This window comes from Limulus polyphemus, unplaced genomic scaffold (genome assembly GCF_000517525.1).
Source record: "Limulus polyphemus unplaced genomic scaffold, Limulus_polyphemus-2.1.2 Scaffold457, whole genome shotgun sequence".
NCBI classification, from domain to species: Eukaryota; Metazoa; Arthropoda; class Merostomata; order Xiphosura; family Limulidae; genus Limulus; species Limulus polyphemus.
Genome location: NW_013666067.1, coordinates 41,229 through 60,328, shown reverse-complemented (window position 1 = coordinate 60,328; position 19,100 = coordinate 41,229). Strand labels below are relative to the sequence as shown.

Sequence of the window (19,100 nt, the reverse complement as noted above, 5' to 3'; positions counted from 1 at the left end):
ACGTGTTACTAGCTTCACGTGACTTCCGCTGTTATAACAATATGTAATTAAACATTGCTTAATTTTTTACATATTTTACAAAATTTTATACTTCCCAGTTACTTAAGCAAGAATCTTCATTTTCTATTTTACTTATTTGATACTTAGAAACGGCTCTTATTCTTAGAATTGAATTGAAAAATAGGTTTTATACAAGTCCAACCTTAAATAATTTAAAAATGTAGCTAAACAACACAAGCTATATCATTGTTTGTAGCAACAGAAGGATTTGAGGCTCGTGTGTATAATACTAATGGCTGAAGATGACATATTTCCATGTCTCCAAAATAAACTTATTTCAATGAAACGAACTAATAATCTCGTTATTAAATTTCTGTTCTGTACATTGGTGTATAAAATACATTTTAATACTAGTGATAAACGACCTTATAACACCAAATTTATTTTTCTTTTGTTTTATTCTCAGCGTTTCGATTTATAGCGTCTTGGAGCGTTCCACTAAAACACGGTTACGGTTTGATTTTAGTGGAACGTTCCAGAACAAGCTGTAAAGTGTGTCAGATTGAGAATCATAGGGTTCATTATTCATGTACCGTTGCTGCAAAGTTATGCTCCGCACTTAGGGTCGTGGGTGCGTCTTGAGGGTACAGTCAAACCCCACTATATGATTCAGACAAATTTAGATTTGCACAAGTGTTGGCGGCGCATTCCCTCTAGTTTATCACTTCAAAATTAGGGCTGGCTTGCTCGAATATCCAACACTTGTATCTTATAAATTGTAAGGCTGCCATCAGTTTCAATCTAGTAAAAACTTTTATAATTCACGAGAGTGGTATCGGCCTAAACGCTGAAGAGATACGTGTATTTGGTTGTTTTATTCAGTGAATTTATTATGCATATCAACATTGTATCATTTTTCACTTTAAACTTTTCAAATTTAAAATATTATCGTAACGTACAGTTGGCTATTCAGCTATTTAGATTTTTATTTTCTTCATCAGAACCATCATGATTTAAAAAGGCACGTTAAAGTAAAGGATCTGTATAAAGTGTTGTATTCTCTGTTGTAGTACATGTTAATTTTGAAACGTGTTTTGCCTACGCTATGCATGCATATGTTGCAATATTTTCGAAACGTGACTGTTAGTGTTTGTTGAAGTTCATCAGTTCCAAAAGGTTTTGCTGTTCAGACGGAAAATGTTTTACAGATGTAAAATAAGAAGAGAAATTGTAATGCAACAGTTGTTATATCATCTGTGTACTTTAAATTACAGTGTATTTGTAAACTCCTAGCGGTGCCCTTGATTTCACCTTCTGCCTTTAAACTACAAAAGTTGTAGACTTAATATCGTCATTACATTTTTTTTTCAATTTTAAAATTTATTGAAAAATAAGATGTATATTTGACTTGACATATAACTTCTATTTTTAAACATGTTCATGGTTGTTGAAAAGCTTGCTGGAAAATATTTTTACCCCAAATGATAGACATTAAATATTTCTAGCCAAACAAGACTTTTTATAATTTTCCACAGTTTCTTCTGTTCTACAGTAGGCACAGCATACTTAAAAATACTTACGTTTCAATTAATTTTCTTTAGTGAATTTCAAATGCAAAACAGTTTAGCTCACACTTGATGTGAAAATTTACTTTGTACAAGTGAACTCGAAATGCCAAAACTATGGTTTATATTTTCTTGTTATTATTCGCGTTGAACGAACATATTTCATTTGAAGTTGATTCAGATATACAGTAGGAAAAAAAAAGTGCTTAATGTATATGAAACTCTCAACAGCCAAACCTTTTCAGCAACGTAAGAGTATAAAAGTGTGTGTATAAACAAAACGCTATCTATACCAAGGAAAAGATTCGCTTAATGAAAAACCAAAATTACTTTAATCTTCCAGAAACAGTCTGCTTATTTTTTTTTAAATAAAACACAGTTTTGTGTGTTGTTGTTCAAATGCAATATTATGTTGCCCGATTCATTTTTGGCGTTAATATTTTGCCATGTAATGGTTTAATATATTATATCTCACGCACACACACACACACCTTTTTATGTATTTTTAAGATTTTGGTGTGCATCTTATAAGTTGTACGCGAACAGAAACTATGTACAATCGTATTGCTAACTCTCTATGCGTGACCAATGTATCTAGTACTTGTTGACATCAAAGATTAAAGCTGTCATCAAATAACGTCACTAAAACTTTTTGTACATTGCAACAAGGAAAACTTGGCAGATGGAGGATTCTAAAGCAAACGATATGCACGGTATCTTTCATGTCACAGAAATGTCATGTCAGTATTACCTTTCGGTTATATTTTCATAAAGATGCAACACCAGCAAATATGGTTGTAGTTGCATAAGCGTTAATTTTTATTTCGTACCTCTGTTATATTACCTTACGCAACAAACATATATTTTTCGAACGCTCACTTAAAGAGAGCGTATACTTTTGTTTGAAGAAGAGATTTGTTACTGTGATCAACATACTTAAATCAAATATCCATATTTCGACAAATAAGGTTAATCAAGCCGTTTTAAATTAAAAGCAGTTTCGCTCTCTTCAAAGCAACCTGCTCGTGAAATCTTGTTGTTTTGACGATAACATAGTTTTACCTAGGGAATTCACGAGAGACATGTACAACTCTAGATACCGACTACATTTGATACTACTTCATCTTGTATAATGCTATTAAATCGACACAGTACGCCAGCTGAAGGAGGTAACTTTTTATTCGCAGTGATATTTTAAAGTGGAGAACTACATGCATCGTGTACTGTATCAGTTATGCTGCTAGTCACGAAATTTATTTAATTAAAGAGAATTTTGTTAGAAGAATTGTGGTACTTCAGCACCAAGTAAGTTTACTAAAGCTTTCGGTGCTGGTTTTTAAAGAGGAAAAATAAATGTTAAAAAGCACGTGGTATTCCACGTAAAACTATTTGCTCTCATCACTGAACATGCACGTCCTTTCAGCTGTGAAGGCGTTATAACGCCACGCTCAATTCTACTACTCGATTAGAGTAGCCCAAGAGTTGACTGCGAATGGTGTTGACTAGGCATCTTCTCCTTTAGTTTATCACTTCTAACTTAGGGATGACTAGCGCAGATAGCCCTTGAATAGATTGAGGTGAAATTAAACAAACAAATATAACTGTTTGCCAGCAAAGCTTTCAGTTATCCTAAGAACCAATGAGTAAAACAAAAGTTAGGCCCGCTATGCGGAGATTGTCACTGTGTAGTATAGTAATCTCTCCGATCTACAGTCGGTATCGCCTTGGAAAAAAAGACTCGACATCGATAGGTGGGGTAATTTAAAATTGTTAATTGCAAAAAAACGAAAACAATTTAAAACAAGTGTTAATGTTCAGTGGGGTATTTCGAACTTATAAAGTTACTTTACCATTCAAGCAAACTAAGATCAATGTCTAAGCTACATTTTAAATATTAGCCACCCTACATGTTAACCCCCCCCCCAAAGCTGAAACTTAAGATCTTTCAAGTTCTAAGAATGATTAGAAGCTATAAGTTACAGACATCAGTCAAAATCTACGTGATAGGGTCAAACCTGGCTATATATATACGTATGTGTGTGAGTATGTATATTCCATTTGCTGACTGGAAAGATGTCTTTCTATTATCTAGATTTCACATGCTATCTTCCTTTCCAGAAAGTCGGCTAATTGCCAACTAGCGAACCCATATCTTGCATGCTTTTTCGAAACGGGGAAGTTAAAGTAAGTAAATCTGTGCGTCCAAGTTAAGAACTCATAAAAGCACAATTTTAGAAATATTTGCATCTTAACTGAGGGAGTAGCATGCATATGATACCATCCTGTACTACAAACATAGCTAATCATTTCACTTAGTGTCGGGTTTATTTTCTGAACGCTACATACTACTATTTCCTTAAGTTAAATATTGTTTGAATTTTTGCTACTTGAGGGCTACCTGCGCTAATCGTCCCTAATTTTCAAGCGATATACAAGAGGGAAAGCAGCTAATCAACACCATCCACCACCAATTAATGAACTACTGTAACTCGAATAGTGGGGTTTCACCATATATATTGTGTAGCTTCCTTATTTCTGTGTCACTACTTTACACATTACCTTTACTGCAGACAAATATTTTAGGTAAAGTTACACAGAAAACGTCTTTAAACACAATCTTTAGAGCATGGTAGATTCTAATGCACTAGCTGTGTTTTAAGGTGACCTTTTTTACTTGCTGTAGGCTGTAAAGTTCCAAACTATGCAAAATGTTTGTAAGCAATTATAGTGTCAGCATATATGAATGTGCAAAAGTTGGTTTCAACAGTCGCTTTACAAATAAGGATTAGAAGAGGGGCACCCTCAATAACTCTACGCATACGGACTCGGTCATTTTGGTGAGAGCAATACTATTTGGTTCCATGCATATGATGTGTGTGTAAAATTTCAGAATGAACATGCCTTAACTTATTTGCTGAAGTTCGTACTTACTAAAAGCACGTTTCTAAATAAAATAAGCATTTTTTTTGTAAGTACGCTATTTTACAGAATTACGAAATGAGAAATCTATTATCATCATTTTGCAATTTAGTTGTTTCGATATTTAGATGCTTTGCTAGAGCATGACAACGTGTAATTGTTTGTCTGGAACAGAAGTTCTGAAATTATTGTGGTAAATACACCGTGAAATTTGTTAAAATCTCCCAAACTGTTTGTTTCTCCATGATGAACAAGCCACCATTTCTATACGTTTTATACTACTGGGTTTAAAGGCATACTGAATAAAATAGTAAATAGGTGATTTGAAGTTTATAATATTTTAATTATGAGAAATAGAAATTGGTGTTATAGAACAATACCATTTACTCTTCTCAGTTCCATTTTATGTATTAAAGCACCTGATGATATGTTTATTGATTTAAAATCCAAATGAAAGGCCATTTAGTTAAGTAGCGTAGTCACAATCAACATGAACAACAGCGTAGCACCGATGTACCATATCTAAAGTCTGAATTTCGATAAAAATCTGATTCAGTCTTGAAAAAGGTAATCTATAATTGCAGTGAGCGAGAAACCATAGATATCAGTCATCTACTTCAGATTTAGATGATCATCTGCTTTGTATAAGTCTCCGAGCAACCTACCATTGGTTTGGAAGCAATTCTATATTCTGTTCATGACATTTTAAGACACTCGTAGCAAATTCTGTTACATCTTGGTATTGACCAAATTCCATTCCCCTGATGGCTTTCCACATGAGCGAAACATTGAAATATATATTGTGAGGTTTAGTCATGAATAACGCACAATTTGAAGCACTTTGATCTCTGATTCTAAATGACAACTGAGACAAAACTGTGTAAGATCACTGTAAATGTCATAAAATATATCGCCACCAACTGTTTGCACTTCAGATGACTGCTTATTAGATGCTTGATTTAAGTAACAATGAACTGAAAGAGTTATTGACCTTATTTTATAATGTTTGTTTTGCCATGATTATAGTTATACTATTACACGCAACGATTATCATTTAATTGCTGTGTGCAGCGTACATGCAAACTTTAATCCTTTATAATGACATTAGACAGAGTCGTATATCTCGCGTCTTTATAACTTGTGCTAGAGTTGGGCTTTCGGAAACGATATTAAATTTCTTGTTAGAACCAATTTGTTTTAGCAATGAGTGATACATAGTTTAATTCTGGAGTAAACTTTACTTTTGGAGAAGCCTGAAGATACACTTCTTTTTTTTTTTATAAAACATTGCATTTCTGTCTTGTAACAATTTGTTATGCCTATTTTTATTTTATTACAAGTTACAGTTATCAAAGCATAAATGAGAAAAGTAAACTGAAGTCTCAGAGTGCCAATAAATCACGCTGAATAAACCTGATGTATTGCCTGATGTCTTGAGCTTCTCTAAATGTACGTAAAGAATAGGGCTTGGACGCATGTGGACTTAATGTTTCTAGTTGCAAGAAATTCCAGAATGATGGGTGTGCAAAGATAAAGTTATAGTCGAACATAAAAATAGCTCTACTTTTTAATACATATATACGTAGAAATTAATAAACATGTTTGTATATCTCGATTAATATTGAAATAATACTCTCTATAATGTGATATGACTTCAGAAAAAAACAACTTAAATCTCATGGTTTCCTTCCTCTGTTATAATCATGCTATATTCACACTGCTTTCCCTTGTGTCCGTCAACTTTATTTAGGTTTTACTTATTCCGATCAGGCAGACGTACTAATGTAAACATAAATTACTACTTATTGATATAATCAATAACTCATTTAGAAAGTACATTTTGTTACTTAATGGCAGCATATTACTTTTTTCCTTCTCCTTTTTCGGCTTATTTGTTCTTCTTAACAACCTTCTGTCTTCTTTCATTTTATCTTGTACTCCGTTGCCTTTTATATTAACTTCTCAAACGCACGCTCAACCGATCTAATTCTTTCTGACCTTGTACCTCTTTCCCATATACACTAGATGTACTTTCGCAGGGTCCCCGAAATTGTTCGGTTTCAAGAGTAAATAAAACCAAAATTAACACTAACAAATATTTTTATTTCTTGATTTTGAATTTCCTATGGCATGCTGTGTTGTAGCCTACAGAGTACATAATTCTTCTTGTGATTCTTGGCATGTGCACGTTTAACTGACGTCACGACAGTACAAACTGTAATGTTAAGCGTCCTTTAAGTGACATCATTTTAGTGTGTACTGACTGACACGGCACACTATTATACAGTGGTGCGAGTGGTTAAAACAGATGACCACATCAGGCGGCCTTTAGACCCCTTTCAGGGATATTAATTATAAAGTTTCATAACCATAGGGGTGTTACTATCCCTACTGGCTGAATTTAGAAAACGGCTGCTATTTTCTAGTGAACTAGAGTACTGTGATTCCCCTAATTCAATGGAGACTGACCAGAGTCCGGCAGCTTTCTCACACTTTCTCAACTTCAACCAATGTTACCTTACACAACTTTATAACATACTAGCCATCTTTATCCGACGTTGCCCGGGTATTACCTGAACAGATAACCGATGTTTAGCTATTTTTAAAGCATGGCGAACGCGGTCACTGTCTCTGCGAAACTGCCGCTCTTGCTCAGTCTCAGCTTGACGATGAGCAGCTCGTCTTTTTAGTTGGCTGTCAAGGCGTGTTTCCCTTTCTTGTGGAGTCTCACTCTGTCGCCTTTATTGCATACGTTTTGCTGCTTGTGATTGGCAATCAGGTTTTTTTTTTCTCTTTCTCGACATTTTACTCTGAGATACATGATCTGCGTCGGAAATGTTTATCATACCTATCTCCATCCTACCCTCCCAAACTTTATGTGAATAAAAAACAATTTATTTTTGGAAAATTTCGTGGGTGCAACTTGTCTATTCTATTTTTTTAAAAAAGTTAGTATTGTTTGTCAGTAAACATGACAGCATTTGATGGATTTGTATTCTGACACCACAACGATAGCGAACCTCTCTATAAAATACATATACATTTGTCTGACATCATTTCCTCTTAAATCAAATTAAAAACAAATCCGGCCCGTCTTCTGTGGAAATAATTAGTTTACAAAGTTTTCATTGACACTAAAAATGTGACGTCATAAACATTAAACCTGAGTAAGCTGATTCCGTATCTTTATAGACCTACTATTATAGGAACTTAAAGGTGCGAACAAACATAATATTTCCTAGCTTTGATATTGTTGTTCTGTATATCACGTGCAAACTTTATAATTTTTCAGTTTCTAATCTTTCCAGAGTAGGTACTTTATTTACTGTACAAGTGAAATGATTGTGTAGTAAATTGTCAATAACAAATTTAAGCAATCCATATTTCTATCATCATTTCAGGCTTCTTTAAAATGTCATTTCTGCACTACTGAAATACAACTGTAAGAATTATGAAACAAAAGGTTCGTGTATTTTTGTTATTATTATTATTAGTAGTATTAGTAACTTGCCAACGATGTCCAGCAGCTGGACTAAGAGCATGGTGCAGGAGATTCCACAGAAATTATCGAATTATTATTAATTCTTCCAAAGACAGTGTGCTCTTCTACAATGCAACAAACACTCCAGAAATTTATCATTTGGCCACTACTGGACAGTAACTACAATATACCATTTTGGGGTATACCGCTCTTGATGTACTTGAAAGTCGACAGCCAATGACTATCTAAGATAAATGCTGCTCTCTGAGTAGACAGATCATCAAAATCTGATTGTTTTTGACCGAGTTATAGAGCAAAAATAATGTGAAAAATCGGTCTCCATGTTAACAGATAGGAATTTGTGATTTTTTGTGACCTTGCTTTGACTGACCTTTAACCTTGACCCTCCAAGAACTAATCACTTCTAAGTTGGATCATAATCTAAATATATATCAACTTTCGTTCAAATCCATTTCAGCCGTTTTGGGGAAATCTTGCTGACAAACATACACAGGGGGTGAAACATAACCTCCGTCCACCTTCGGTGGCGGAGGGAAACAAAACTTGGTGAACTTATGTAGAATATTATTCCTCATTGTCCTAACAAAAATTGTCTGTGTCCATTGATAACGATAGCCATACAGACATATTTTCCTATTTTTTGAAAGCCGAGTATGAATCAACGCTGCGTGGCGGAAGTATGCGTTCTACTGAGTGCCCCTCTAGTTCATCGTAAGGTTCTAACTCAATTAGATATGATAGATACGTGTAAAAAAAAAAGTTAAAAAATATTCAAAACTATTTTGAATCTAAAGTTACCCCAGACGAGATGAAGAGAAAAGGGCCTGCTCTACTCTAACCTCAATTCTAAAGTTTAAAAATGTGTGCATATTTCTAGACTGTAGTTATCTTTTCAACTGTTGGCTGCTTCAGTAACCAGATTCTCAAAAATATCACTTCTGGCTAGTGCCCGTCACTTTAGACTGCCTTCGTGTTCAGATGAGTTTAATGATCCTTGGTGACTAGGAAGTCAACTCTCCCTGGCCATTACTCTGATGTTAACTGCTTATATCTTTATCTGAGTTTTGTAACTTATGTTTAGTGAAATGTTGTTGAATGAGTTTGTTCTACCACTGATGTACATATACCCTTGTCCTTGTTTAATTAGTTTCACTCTCGGTTCTGTTTAGTTAACCAAGCGACCAACACAGAGCAGTGTGTAAACTTATTATTTATTTTCTTTCTCTAAAACAAAAGCTCCCCCGTCAATTTTCCTTCTTCTCATACTATTCACGTTTCAGCGCCTTAATAACACCGTCATTTCTTTGTTCAGTTTTTACTTGCCCATAATCTTCCAGCCAAGTCCTAATAAATACTCTTGGTTATTGTGGCGTTAGAAATGAACGAATACCACAGGATGGACAAGCAACAAGGTTCTCTAGCTTTATAGCACAGATAGGACAGGCCAATAAAACTAAGATATAAACTACAAGATTGTAGTATCGAAATGTATTTTAGTAGATGAGAAATCTGAAGAGTAAGATCCTTACAGCGGTGAGGATGAACTACCATTATTAACTGTAGCGGTGAGGATGAACCACCATCTTTAACTGTCACCTTCTAATTACAACCCAACTTATGATATTAAATTATGATTTATATTATATAAAAAATGGAATGGATATGTATTTTCAATTCTAGACTAACGCGCATTGTACGCAATCATTATAGAAAATTAGTTACTTCCAAAACAAAAAAGCAATTATGATAATTATTTTGAAGTTGACGTACCTGTCCGAACTGCATGAAACCTTAATTACTACTAAATAAACAAATAAACTGGAATTTACCTTTCTAATACCAGTAATGTTATAAAATGTAATAATATCCAAAAAGGAAAACTATATTCCAATTTTTTTGATTAACTTTAAGATGCATAACTTCAGTTATTATATGTGCGTAGTAATTGTATTACTATTAGGAAAATTCAACTTATTTTAAGTACATCAACAAATTATGCTAGTATTAATGACGTTTATCAAAATTTATCTGAACTTAATTGTCTTTCTTTTACTGTGCCTTTCTTTGAAATACAAAGTTGATTTATGCTTATAACAAAAGATCATTTCATCAGCTTAAACTGTGATATCACTAGATGCGTTACTCTCCATTTGGCAGAAAAACAAGGTTTCAAAACAATTAAACCATATTAGTAAATGAATAAATTATCACTGTTATCGAGCTATAATTATTAAAATAGTTTACATGTGTGACAATTGTTAAGTTTTGATGTACATCGAAAAGTTTCTTAACTGTAAAATTCGAGTATATCTTGTTTTTGTACATGCCGTAAAAATCGCCAATGAAATTTAAAACGCAACTAACCACATCAAGGTGCGTGGTGAAGATGCAGTACGGTATCGAAATAGGATTATACACTTTGAAAACTAAATCTTCTCGGCGCTGTTCTTACGACGAGGAATAAAATCAAAATAATCGAATCGATAGTAAACTCTTGCAATTTATTTTTAAGCTGTCTGTTAATAAACATAAACGCGAAAGTGTAAGCTTGGTTTTTATGCACTTATTTTGTAATGTTTTAGCATTTAAAGTGTTTTATAGGACTACTTTGACTCATTTTAAGACATTTTTTTATTTCACAAAACAAAATGCAAACTGAAGCTATATTTCATTAACAATGATTGTTTCTCGAACTCTGATTTGAAATAATATACGGAAACTTAGATCAATAACTACTAAACATCCTGCTTAGTTGTGGAAGGTGAATATGAAATAGTGGTGCACCGGAACTAATATCTATATTTATCCGTGGATTTTGCGTTTTAATAATTGAATATGCGTAAAATGCTCGGGCATAGTAGTTAGAAAAGTCAAGATTTACTCTTTTTTAAATGAGAAAATATCATATATATATCATACCAAAGTAGAAGGGTAGTACCGAGTTTTGTACAAATTTAATATGGATTTGAAGTTGATCCTCTCCTCTTAAATACATGTAATGAAAATAACTGCTGGTTAAAGAAATGTAGAATTTTTGAAAACCGTACTATGGCAATTGTCTTCTTTAATAGGGTAGTATAAACAGTTCTTCATTCTTCTGAGGGGTGAAGCAGTTGATACTACTTTGCTTAAGCAGTCGTTAAATCTATATATCTGTTGCATTAATCAGTATTATAGAGCAAAACCCCAGTGTTATTCACTGTTAGTTTTTCTCTTTTGCTGGCCTTGTTCAATTTACTATCATTTCCCGAATGTGCTGTCTATTATGGATATTCATATTTACCTGTTGGTCATCATTGAATCTGAATACCACATAGTCACAAAAACGGTTACCACTTAGCAAACAGAATAAAAGTACTATTTATTCGCGTATTTTATTTGTAATTTCGGCTGTTATAGTTCAACAATATCTCTTCGGTCTTTAATGATACATCCTCGACCATGCAGGTATAAATTTGGATACAAATACACTGTATAAATATAGGAGAAATGGTACTTTCATTGAAACTTTTTGCTGAATATATTAGCCAATGCTTATGTGAATAAAATAATAACCAATAAAGTTATTTAACTTCTGGATATTTTAGTAATTTATTTACTATTTCCTTTATAAAAATTTTATCTAATATACAGATGGTATCTATAAAGCCCCCCAATGGCAAAACAAGTCTGAAGGCTTATAACGCTAACAACCGAGTTTCGATACCCGGGGTGAACAGATAGCCCATTGTGAAGCTTCTTACGTAACTACAAAAAAAAAATTGACTTACCCAATGAGTTACATAATTGTTAAAAACAAACATTTCAAAGTTTATCAAAATACGTAACTGTAAGTTTGCCCTGAACTCTTATAATTTATCTTTCAACACCACAAACTTTAGGAAACGTTCCCTTTTCTTGTTACTTTGCAACACGCTAATACTTTTCGTGAAAACTTTTACGATTTTTTTAAACCCTTAGCAGAGCAATATAGGCGTAATGCACCGATAGTGAAATTCACCGAACCGAACACTTTAATTTTTAATTTCGCCGAACTAAAATCGCATCAAGTGCTCTTTCATTTACCGAACCGAAAGCGAATAACTTTTACTGGTTTTTCGAAAAGAATCGATGATAGAATATTCAGTTATACTAAAGTTCAATGTATAACTAGTATGAGGTGAAATATAATGTTTTTTATACAGAGATATCTCGACTGCTTCAGTTAACAATTGCATTTGCTGGTATACTAGGAAAAACAAGTTTAATTATAAAATTTTGCCCAAAGTTTCTTCCTGGGCCAACATCAATTGTGTCAAACGTATGATTCTGGTTTCCGTGACCAAGATAAAGATAATAGCGACTTGAAATATTAATTGTGCCACAGCTAGACGAAGAGTTCACGAATGTAGGTCAGTATTGCTAAAAATAAACTTTTTTAAAACTATTTTCTCAACAATCGAAGGATAACGTTTTTGTGTGCACTTTGAGAGTGTTTATAAAATAGAAAAAAACACCCTTGATTGGGGCACTATACTGTACAGATAAAACACACTATCCGAGAGCAAAAATAAAACAACGATAAATCGTAGTGATTCGAAGTAAATGTTTGTCAGAATTAAATCGGAAACAATAATTAGAGCTATAAACAATGGAGTATCAGTTTTTTTATCTTTTTTTTTGTTCTTTTCAAAATTACTCTTACCTTAGCAGCGTGCCAAACAGTTATCATTGGATGCTATTGGGTCATTTTTGTGTTCGTAAATTTACCATTCATTCAAATGTGTTTTCTTTGCGGGATAGTTTGTCTTTGTCAAATACTAATTTTATTTTATTTTCTTACAGTTAATTTTCAAGACTTAAGAAGCAAATACCATAAGAAGCGGTTACTGTTTGTTTACTTTCGATACTTGCGCAAAGCTACGCAAAGAGGCTATACGCACAAGGCGTCTTTAGTTTTGATATAATAAACGAGGGGAAGGTAATCATCAACACCCATCACCAACTCTTTAGATGCGATTTGATCAACACTCTTCTAACGCACCCTTGGCCAAAAATGCAGAGCACAATTTCTCAAGTGGTAGTTTTCGGGCAACATTAACTTTAAAGTAGTTCTAATTTCGTCCTAAATAATTTAACTGGTTAGTTTGTAATCAAACAATATATTTCATTCCAAACATTTTGATATTAGATGTGTAAAAATACTAGTAAATTATAGCTAGGTACAGGCCTGTAAACTTAGCGTGATTCACATTTTTGTTTGTTCAATATGTGTATATGATTGCTTACACTTCTGAAAAATTTAAAGTAGCCTGGGACAGACACAAAATGAGAAATTTGTTTGATATTTTTATATAATAATTGTAGGTGTTTATTTATTTATGCTATTATTATAGAACAGGGTGGAGAGTCTTCATCTTAATTCTTCTCACTTTTAATAAAAATATCATTATCGCCTGGGAGTAAAGTAAGAGTGAGATCATATGACTGTAATTCTGTTATCATCCCTTTTAGAGCCTTTCGTCAACGTATTTCCTACTTTGCTCATCATATTTTAGCTTACGTAGATACAATTTCAACGGTAAATTGTCGTCGTACACAATCCCCTGATTTACATGATGAGCTACTCTTGTCAGTTAGATGAAAAGAAAAAAAAATTCTGAATAATAATCTTCAATTACTTAACTCCCAAAAAGCATAAAAAACCGTGTTCAACATGTTTACTGTAATATCATATCCTTTTGCCAGCCTGATGAGCCCTGGTATTGAAGGAAAAGCATCGCCGGATTGGATGTAAAGGATATTGTGGTTGACATATTGTTATGCATTCACTCTTAGAAATGCTAAGTAGCAGTAAGGAACAATGTTAATTTTGACCTCATAGATAAACCTTATTTAGTATGTTAAGACATGTAGCACTAGACCCGTTAAGACCTTCAGCATAGTTAATTGTTTTTTGTATTTTGTCTTTTATTAAAAGAAAACTTAAAATATCGGGCAGGTGGTAGCACTGTCTATGTAGGTATGGCTCGGATTGTTCATCAAAATGGTATTTTAAGTATCTCCACAATAGGTCACCAGAACGTTACAATACTATACAATGTTTTTTTTTATTAAAATATCTGTTATGACTGAGTCACAAATTTTGGGAATGTCTGTAAATATTGTAGCGAAAATTTTGAATTTCTTGTTCTTTTTTCATTTTCTTCTTTTTTTATTACATAACTCAGAAACCCAAAACAATGGCATCAACCAATTTCACTGAGTTGGCATAGCTTCGAACGGTTTATCTGTTTTTATAAGTATTATTAATAACTAATAATAATTTAAAAAATCATAATCCTAGTGTAAAGATGTTATTTACCCTTGAAGTTAGCTTTAAAACCTTAAGTACAAGGTGAAACGGGAGTTACCAGCCAATAATATATATAAACAATAAATATTACAGTTGGAACCTCATTGTATTTAGAACTTGGTTATAATTAAAACCTTCTTATGTCTATTGAAAAACAAGTAAAGAAAAAACTTTTCAAAAAATGAAAGTAAATTTAGGAATGGCTATTATCAATTCTTTAAAACAATGCAAACAAGATAGTAGGGATGACATTTGCATCCTCCCTACACAATATACAAGCAAGATTTAACGATTATATGTGCTATTATGTAGAGTTGATACAAATGCCATCGCTACTATTTTGTTTGTGTTGTTTTTGAAGGATTGATATTAGCCATCCCTACAATTAACTTCCTTTTCTGAAAAGCTTTTTTTCTTTACTTGTAGATTATATTTAAGTGTGGTTCTAGTAGTCAAAGTAATTATTTTATAGGTTAAAAATAAATGAAAACATACACATTAATCCTCAGTAGACATTTAGTAGTTTGACCTTTAATTGATTTGGTACAAAAATTATGGCTTCCAGATACAGTTTCACTCTTTGTGTCACTGGTAATATTTCAGCTTAGATTGTTCATTGATTTGATGTGCTGTTCTAGTAGCAATAAAGCAAGGTCGAAGTTTAAATTACTCTGTGGGTGAAAAAAATCTTCCAAAGCTCTAACCTTTTTACAGTATTACCGTAATGATAAAACTTGTATACGTTTTAAGCTTCTAGTATGACTAATTTTAATGTTTATATGTGGCTACATTATTACACAGAAAGGGACGCTTACCACAATGGGGTAGTTTGGTACCTCGTTATTGACGGAAACTAGTATTAAACTTTTCTATTAACCATCGTCACTGACAAGTCCGATCAATAGCCATTTCCTACTATGTAGGAAGTAGCTGGCAGGAGCTAAGCGTGGAGCCTCAACGGAAGACTCCACCGATCACTTCCGATGCTAATGGGTCGGTCACTGTTTAATGTGTTCCGGTGTTGTTTTTCTCAAAGAATTTCAAAATCATTTCATTGCACAATAGTTTTACTTTAACCCTTGGAAGTCATATTCTTCTGGAAAAACTCTCGCTGTTTACTCCTATTTTTGCCCGAGCTTGATACTCCTGATTGTAAATTGTTAATGCAAATAACATTTTATCTTCATTTAACTGTTTTTTACTGCAGTAGTATTAACCTTTAGCGAATATAAGAAATATCACCGTGCGCTAGTTTTCAGTTATGCATCGTAATATATTTAAAACTAATTCACTGGCTTCGTTGGAGCGAAACCTTTTTACTTTTGAAAATTCCGTGCCTCTAGTATTTTCCATTAGAATTACAGAAGAAAGACTTGTTGTATAAGTGACATTAACTTCTTTAACGTAGCCTCACCTTTACAAAACAGCTGGCACTGTTTCAGTAAAATATATATATGATCGTGAGGGTTTTTAATGTATTAAACAAGTCTGTAAACACTTATTTGCTAACAATATGTTAAATATAAATGAAACCTTTATGAATCTGTATTTTTAAAACACGTTTTTAAACTAGAAAAAATACATATAAATAGTGGTAACATTAATGCCTACATCATTTCCTATGGATAAAACAAACTTCATTTTATTAATATCAAGTGAAATGCACCTTTTATATGTCGTATTATTTAATTTTAACTGAGCCAAGCTTCTACTTTACCTCCAGTGATATAATCGAGCCTGGCATGGCTCGACTCTCAACCTGCGGGTCGCAGGCTCGAATCCACGTCTCACCAAACATCCTCGTCCTTTCAGCCTTGGGTACGTTATAACGTGAAGGTCAATCCCACTATTTGTTGGCAAAAGACTAGCCCAAGAGTTGGCATTGAGCGGTGATGACTAGTTACCTTCCCTCTAGTCTTTCACTGCTAAATTAGGGACGGCTAGCGCAGATACTCCTCGTGTAGCTTTGCGCAACATTCAAACAAAACCTATGTAATAAATCGCGTGCTTAAATCATTCAATTATTCAATGTATTCTATCCTCTTTGTGTACCTATTAGAAAAACGAATTGGGACTTCGTCGCTTTGGTTTTTCAGATTTGTTGTGTGTGTATGTATATGTATGTATATATAATTATTTGTGCAGTTCATCCTTCAGAAGTACACTGATAATTCATTATCAAAACTTTACTTTTTTTTTCTTGTATTGCAGGTTTTGAATCTCGACGAATGGCAATGAATCGTTTGAGGGGATCTCCATGTATTATCGTACTCCTCTTTTACTTCACATGTTTGTGGACAGATGTCGTTGCAATGTGTCCCGTTAAGTGTAACTGTGATGATGAGAATTTGCGAGTTGAATGTGAATTTGCAAATCTTGATGTCGTACCGATAACTCTGAATCCTGAACTTCGTGAGTTAGTTTTAAAAAATAACCATATAAAAAGCATTATGGCTTCATTCGGTGTCTATCACAATCTTGAATACCTGGATGTTTCGCATAATCAGTTGATAACAATCGGTAAAAACAATTTTCAAAAGCAAAGCCATTTAAATTACCTTCTATTGAGCAGAAATATGATTTCATCCATTCAAAACGAAACGTTTTTAGGTTTAGAGAAATTAACAGTTCTTCATATGAATGAGAATTTCTTACAAGAAATCCCACCAAATGTGTTTAGTATCCTTCCGAGCCTGGAAAATTTGGACCTTTCACAAAATAGAATTTTCTTTATCTCTGATGCTGCATTTGTTGGTCTGAACAGTTTGAGGGTTCTTTCTTTGAGAGATAATAAAATTACAAGCATTCCAGTACTTGCATTCCATAACTTACCTACGCTATTAAAGCTAGATATTGGTCTGAACTCACTTAGAAAAGTACCAGAAGAAGGCTTTTCATCTCTTAGGCAGTTAGAAGAATTATCGCTTGATGGTTGTGGTATAGAAACGATAGAACTTGGAGCCTTTAGATGGCTGAACTCGCTACTCGTACTTCGACTCCAGGACAATGACCTTGACGAAATCCCAACCACTACATTGTTTGATGTAAGACGTTTGGAAGAAATTAACATTGGACAAAATAATTTCTTTGAGTTAAAGCCATTGAGCTTCAAAAGATTAAAATATCTTCGTGTTATTGAGATAAGTGGAGGTCGAAAGTTCTTAAGGATCCAAAATGGTGCTTTTGCAGATAACAATAACTTGCAGAAACTGGTATTAAACCACAATAAAATATTTAAAGAAATTGATCTTCAAACTTTTGATAACTTGCCTAATCTGAAAATGTTAAGTTTGAGAGGCAATGCATTTACCACATTTCACTATGATCTGCTTCCTTGGGATGAGTTAGATGTTTTTGATGTTAGAGATAATCCTCTTATCTGCGATTGTGAGCTGAAATGGTTATGTAATCTTTTAAAGAAAAATAATTTCACGTCAGTTTCTCCAAATGACGATCTGACCGAAGTACGCTGTGCCAGTCCCCCGGCCATGGAAAATGCGCTTCTTACACAGGTTACTGAGGAAGATCTGGGTTGTTTCTTAGAAAACAGACGACGTAAGATTATTATTGGCGTTGTGGTAGCAGCCGTCCTTACAGTTAGTGCTCTCGTATTACTGGGAATTCGTTACAGAGAAAATATTTCTCGCGCATTCAAGAAGAAATGGATATCGAGAAGAAAAGACCCTCAGTATCAGAAAACTACGTGTGTCGAGGAAGAACATAATATTCTTCATGCAGCAGCCCAACAATCTTTGAAGATGGCGCCAGTTACCGAATTATGAATATATATTTTTTTTTTTACTGAAAACGTCGTTTGTCGATAATTTAATCGCATAAAGTAATTAATTATGAGGTAAATTTGACATAACACGGTATGAAATATAATATTTACCCTTTGATCAATAGACCAATATTTCCCGTCGAGATAGAATCCGACGAGGTTCCTAACAACTCCTTATATGTGGTTCAATACTATCAAGCGAAAATATACATTCATATATGATTAAAAGATAGCACTAAAATGTTCGTGGTTGTTCTGGCTAAAATTTACTATAATATTTTGTATACATTGTTCTGTCCAATTGTTGATAATTGTCTACCTTAACATTTAATAAGTTAAATGCTTCTAAGGTTGAAAGGCAGGAATATATTTTATAATAAGTCCCGTAGTTGAACAACATGATTATTAATTTATAATATAAAAAAAATCTAAAACCAAAAAAAATCTGATTAAAGCAAAAGAACTGTATGATAACGTATAATAACCTTTTAATGTATATAATGATGCTGAACAGTGTATTTTAGCTGCAACATTCACTATGATATTAATGTGCTTTAAATAGTTTGTCTTATTTTATTTACCACTGTACAAATTTATATCGGTATTTGTACAGCCAATTATATAATCTTATTTTAAGTTTGGAGAAATGTTGCTTTCAAGTGATGGACAATCTAAAGGTGCTAGTTACCGTTGAATAAAGAAAAATCATCTACTGATTTTACATAAAAGAATAAGCGTTTAAAACTAATATTTCTGACCCTAAAATATCAACGGAAAACAACTAGTCCTAAATGTTTGAGACAGTTTTGTACCTGGTAGTTCTATCTGAATGATACTTCGTTTTACTTCCTGTGGTATGTATCTAAGTGCACTCTTGTAATGTTAGTTTAATTTATGGTATAAACTTCAAAAAGGGGCATATGTAAGAGAGGGTCAGACACTTGAACTCCGAACTTTCAGTGTTTACACAAGAACAAGTAAGCATGGTAATCTTAACGA

General features: G+C 33.3%; 1 protein-coding gene across 2 annotated transcripts in view; it reads left to right on the top strand.

Annotated features, from left to right (window-relative positions):
• LOC106458406 (leucine-rich repeats and immunoglobulin-like domains protein 2) overlaps positions 1-18,566 on the top strand; it is a 53,517-nt gene extending 34,951 nt beyond the window's left edge. For both annotated transcript variants that reach the window (XM_022384613.1, XM_013917919.2), the window contains exon 2: positions 16,532-18,566. In XM_022384613.1, coding sequence (XP_022240321.1) covers positions 16,532-18,102 — 1,571 coding nt within the window. In that variant the 3' untranslated portion in view covers positions 18,103-18,566. The remainder of the gene's footprint in view (positions 1-16,531) is intronic.
• Positions 18,567-19,100: the final 534 nt, after the last annotated feature.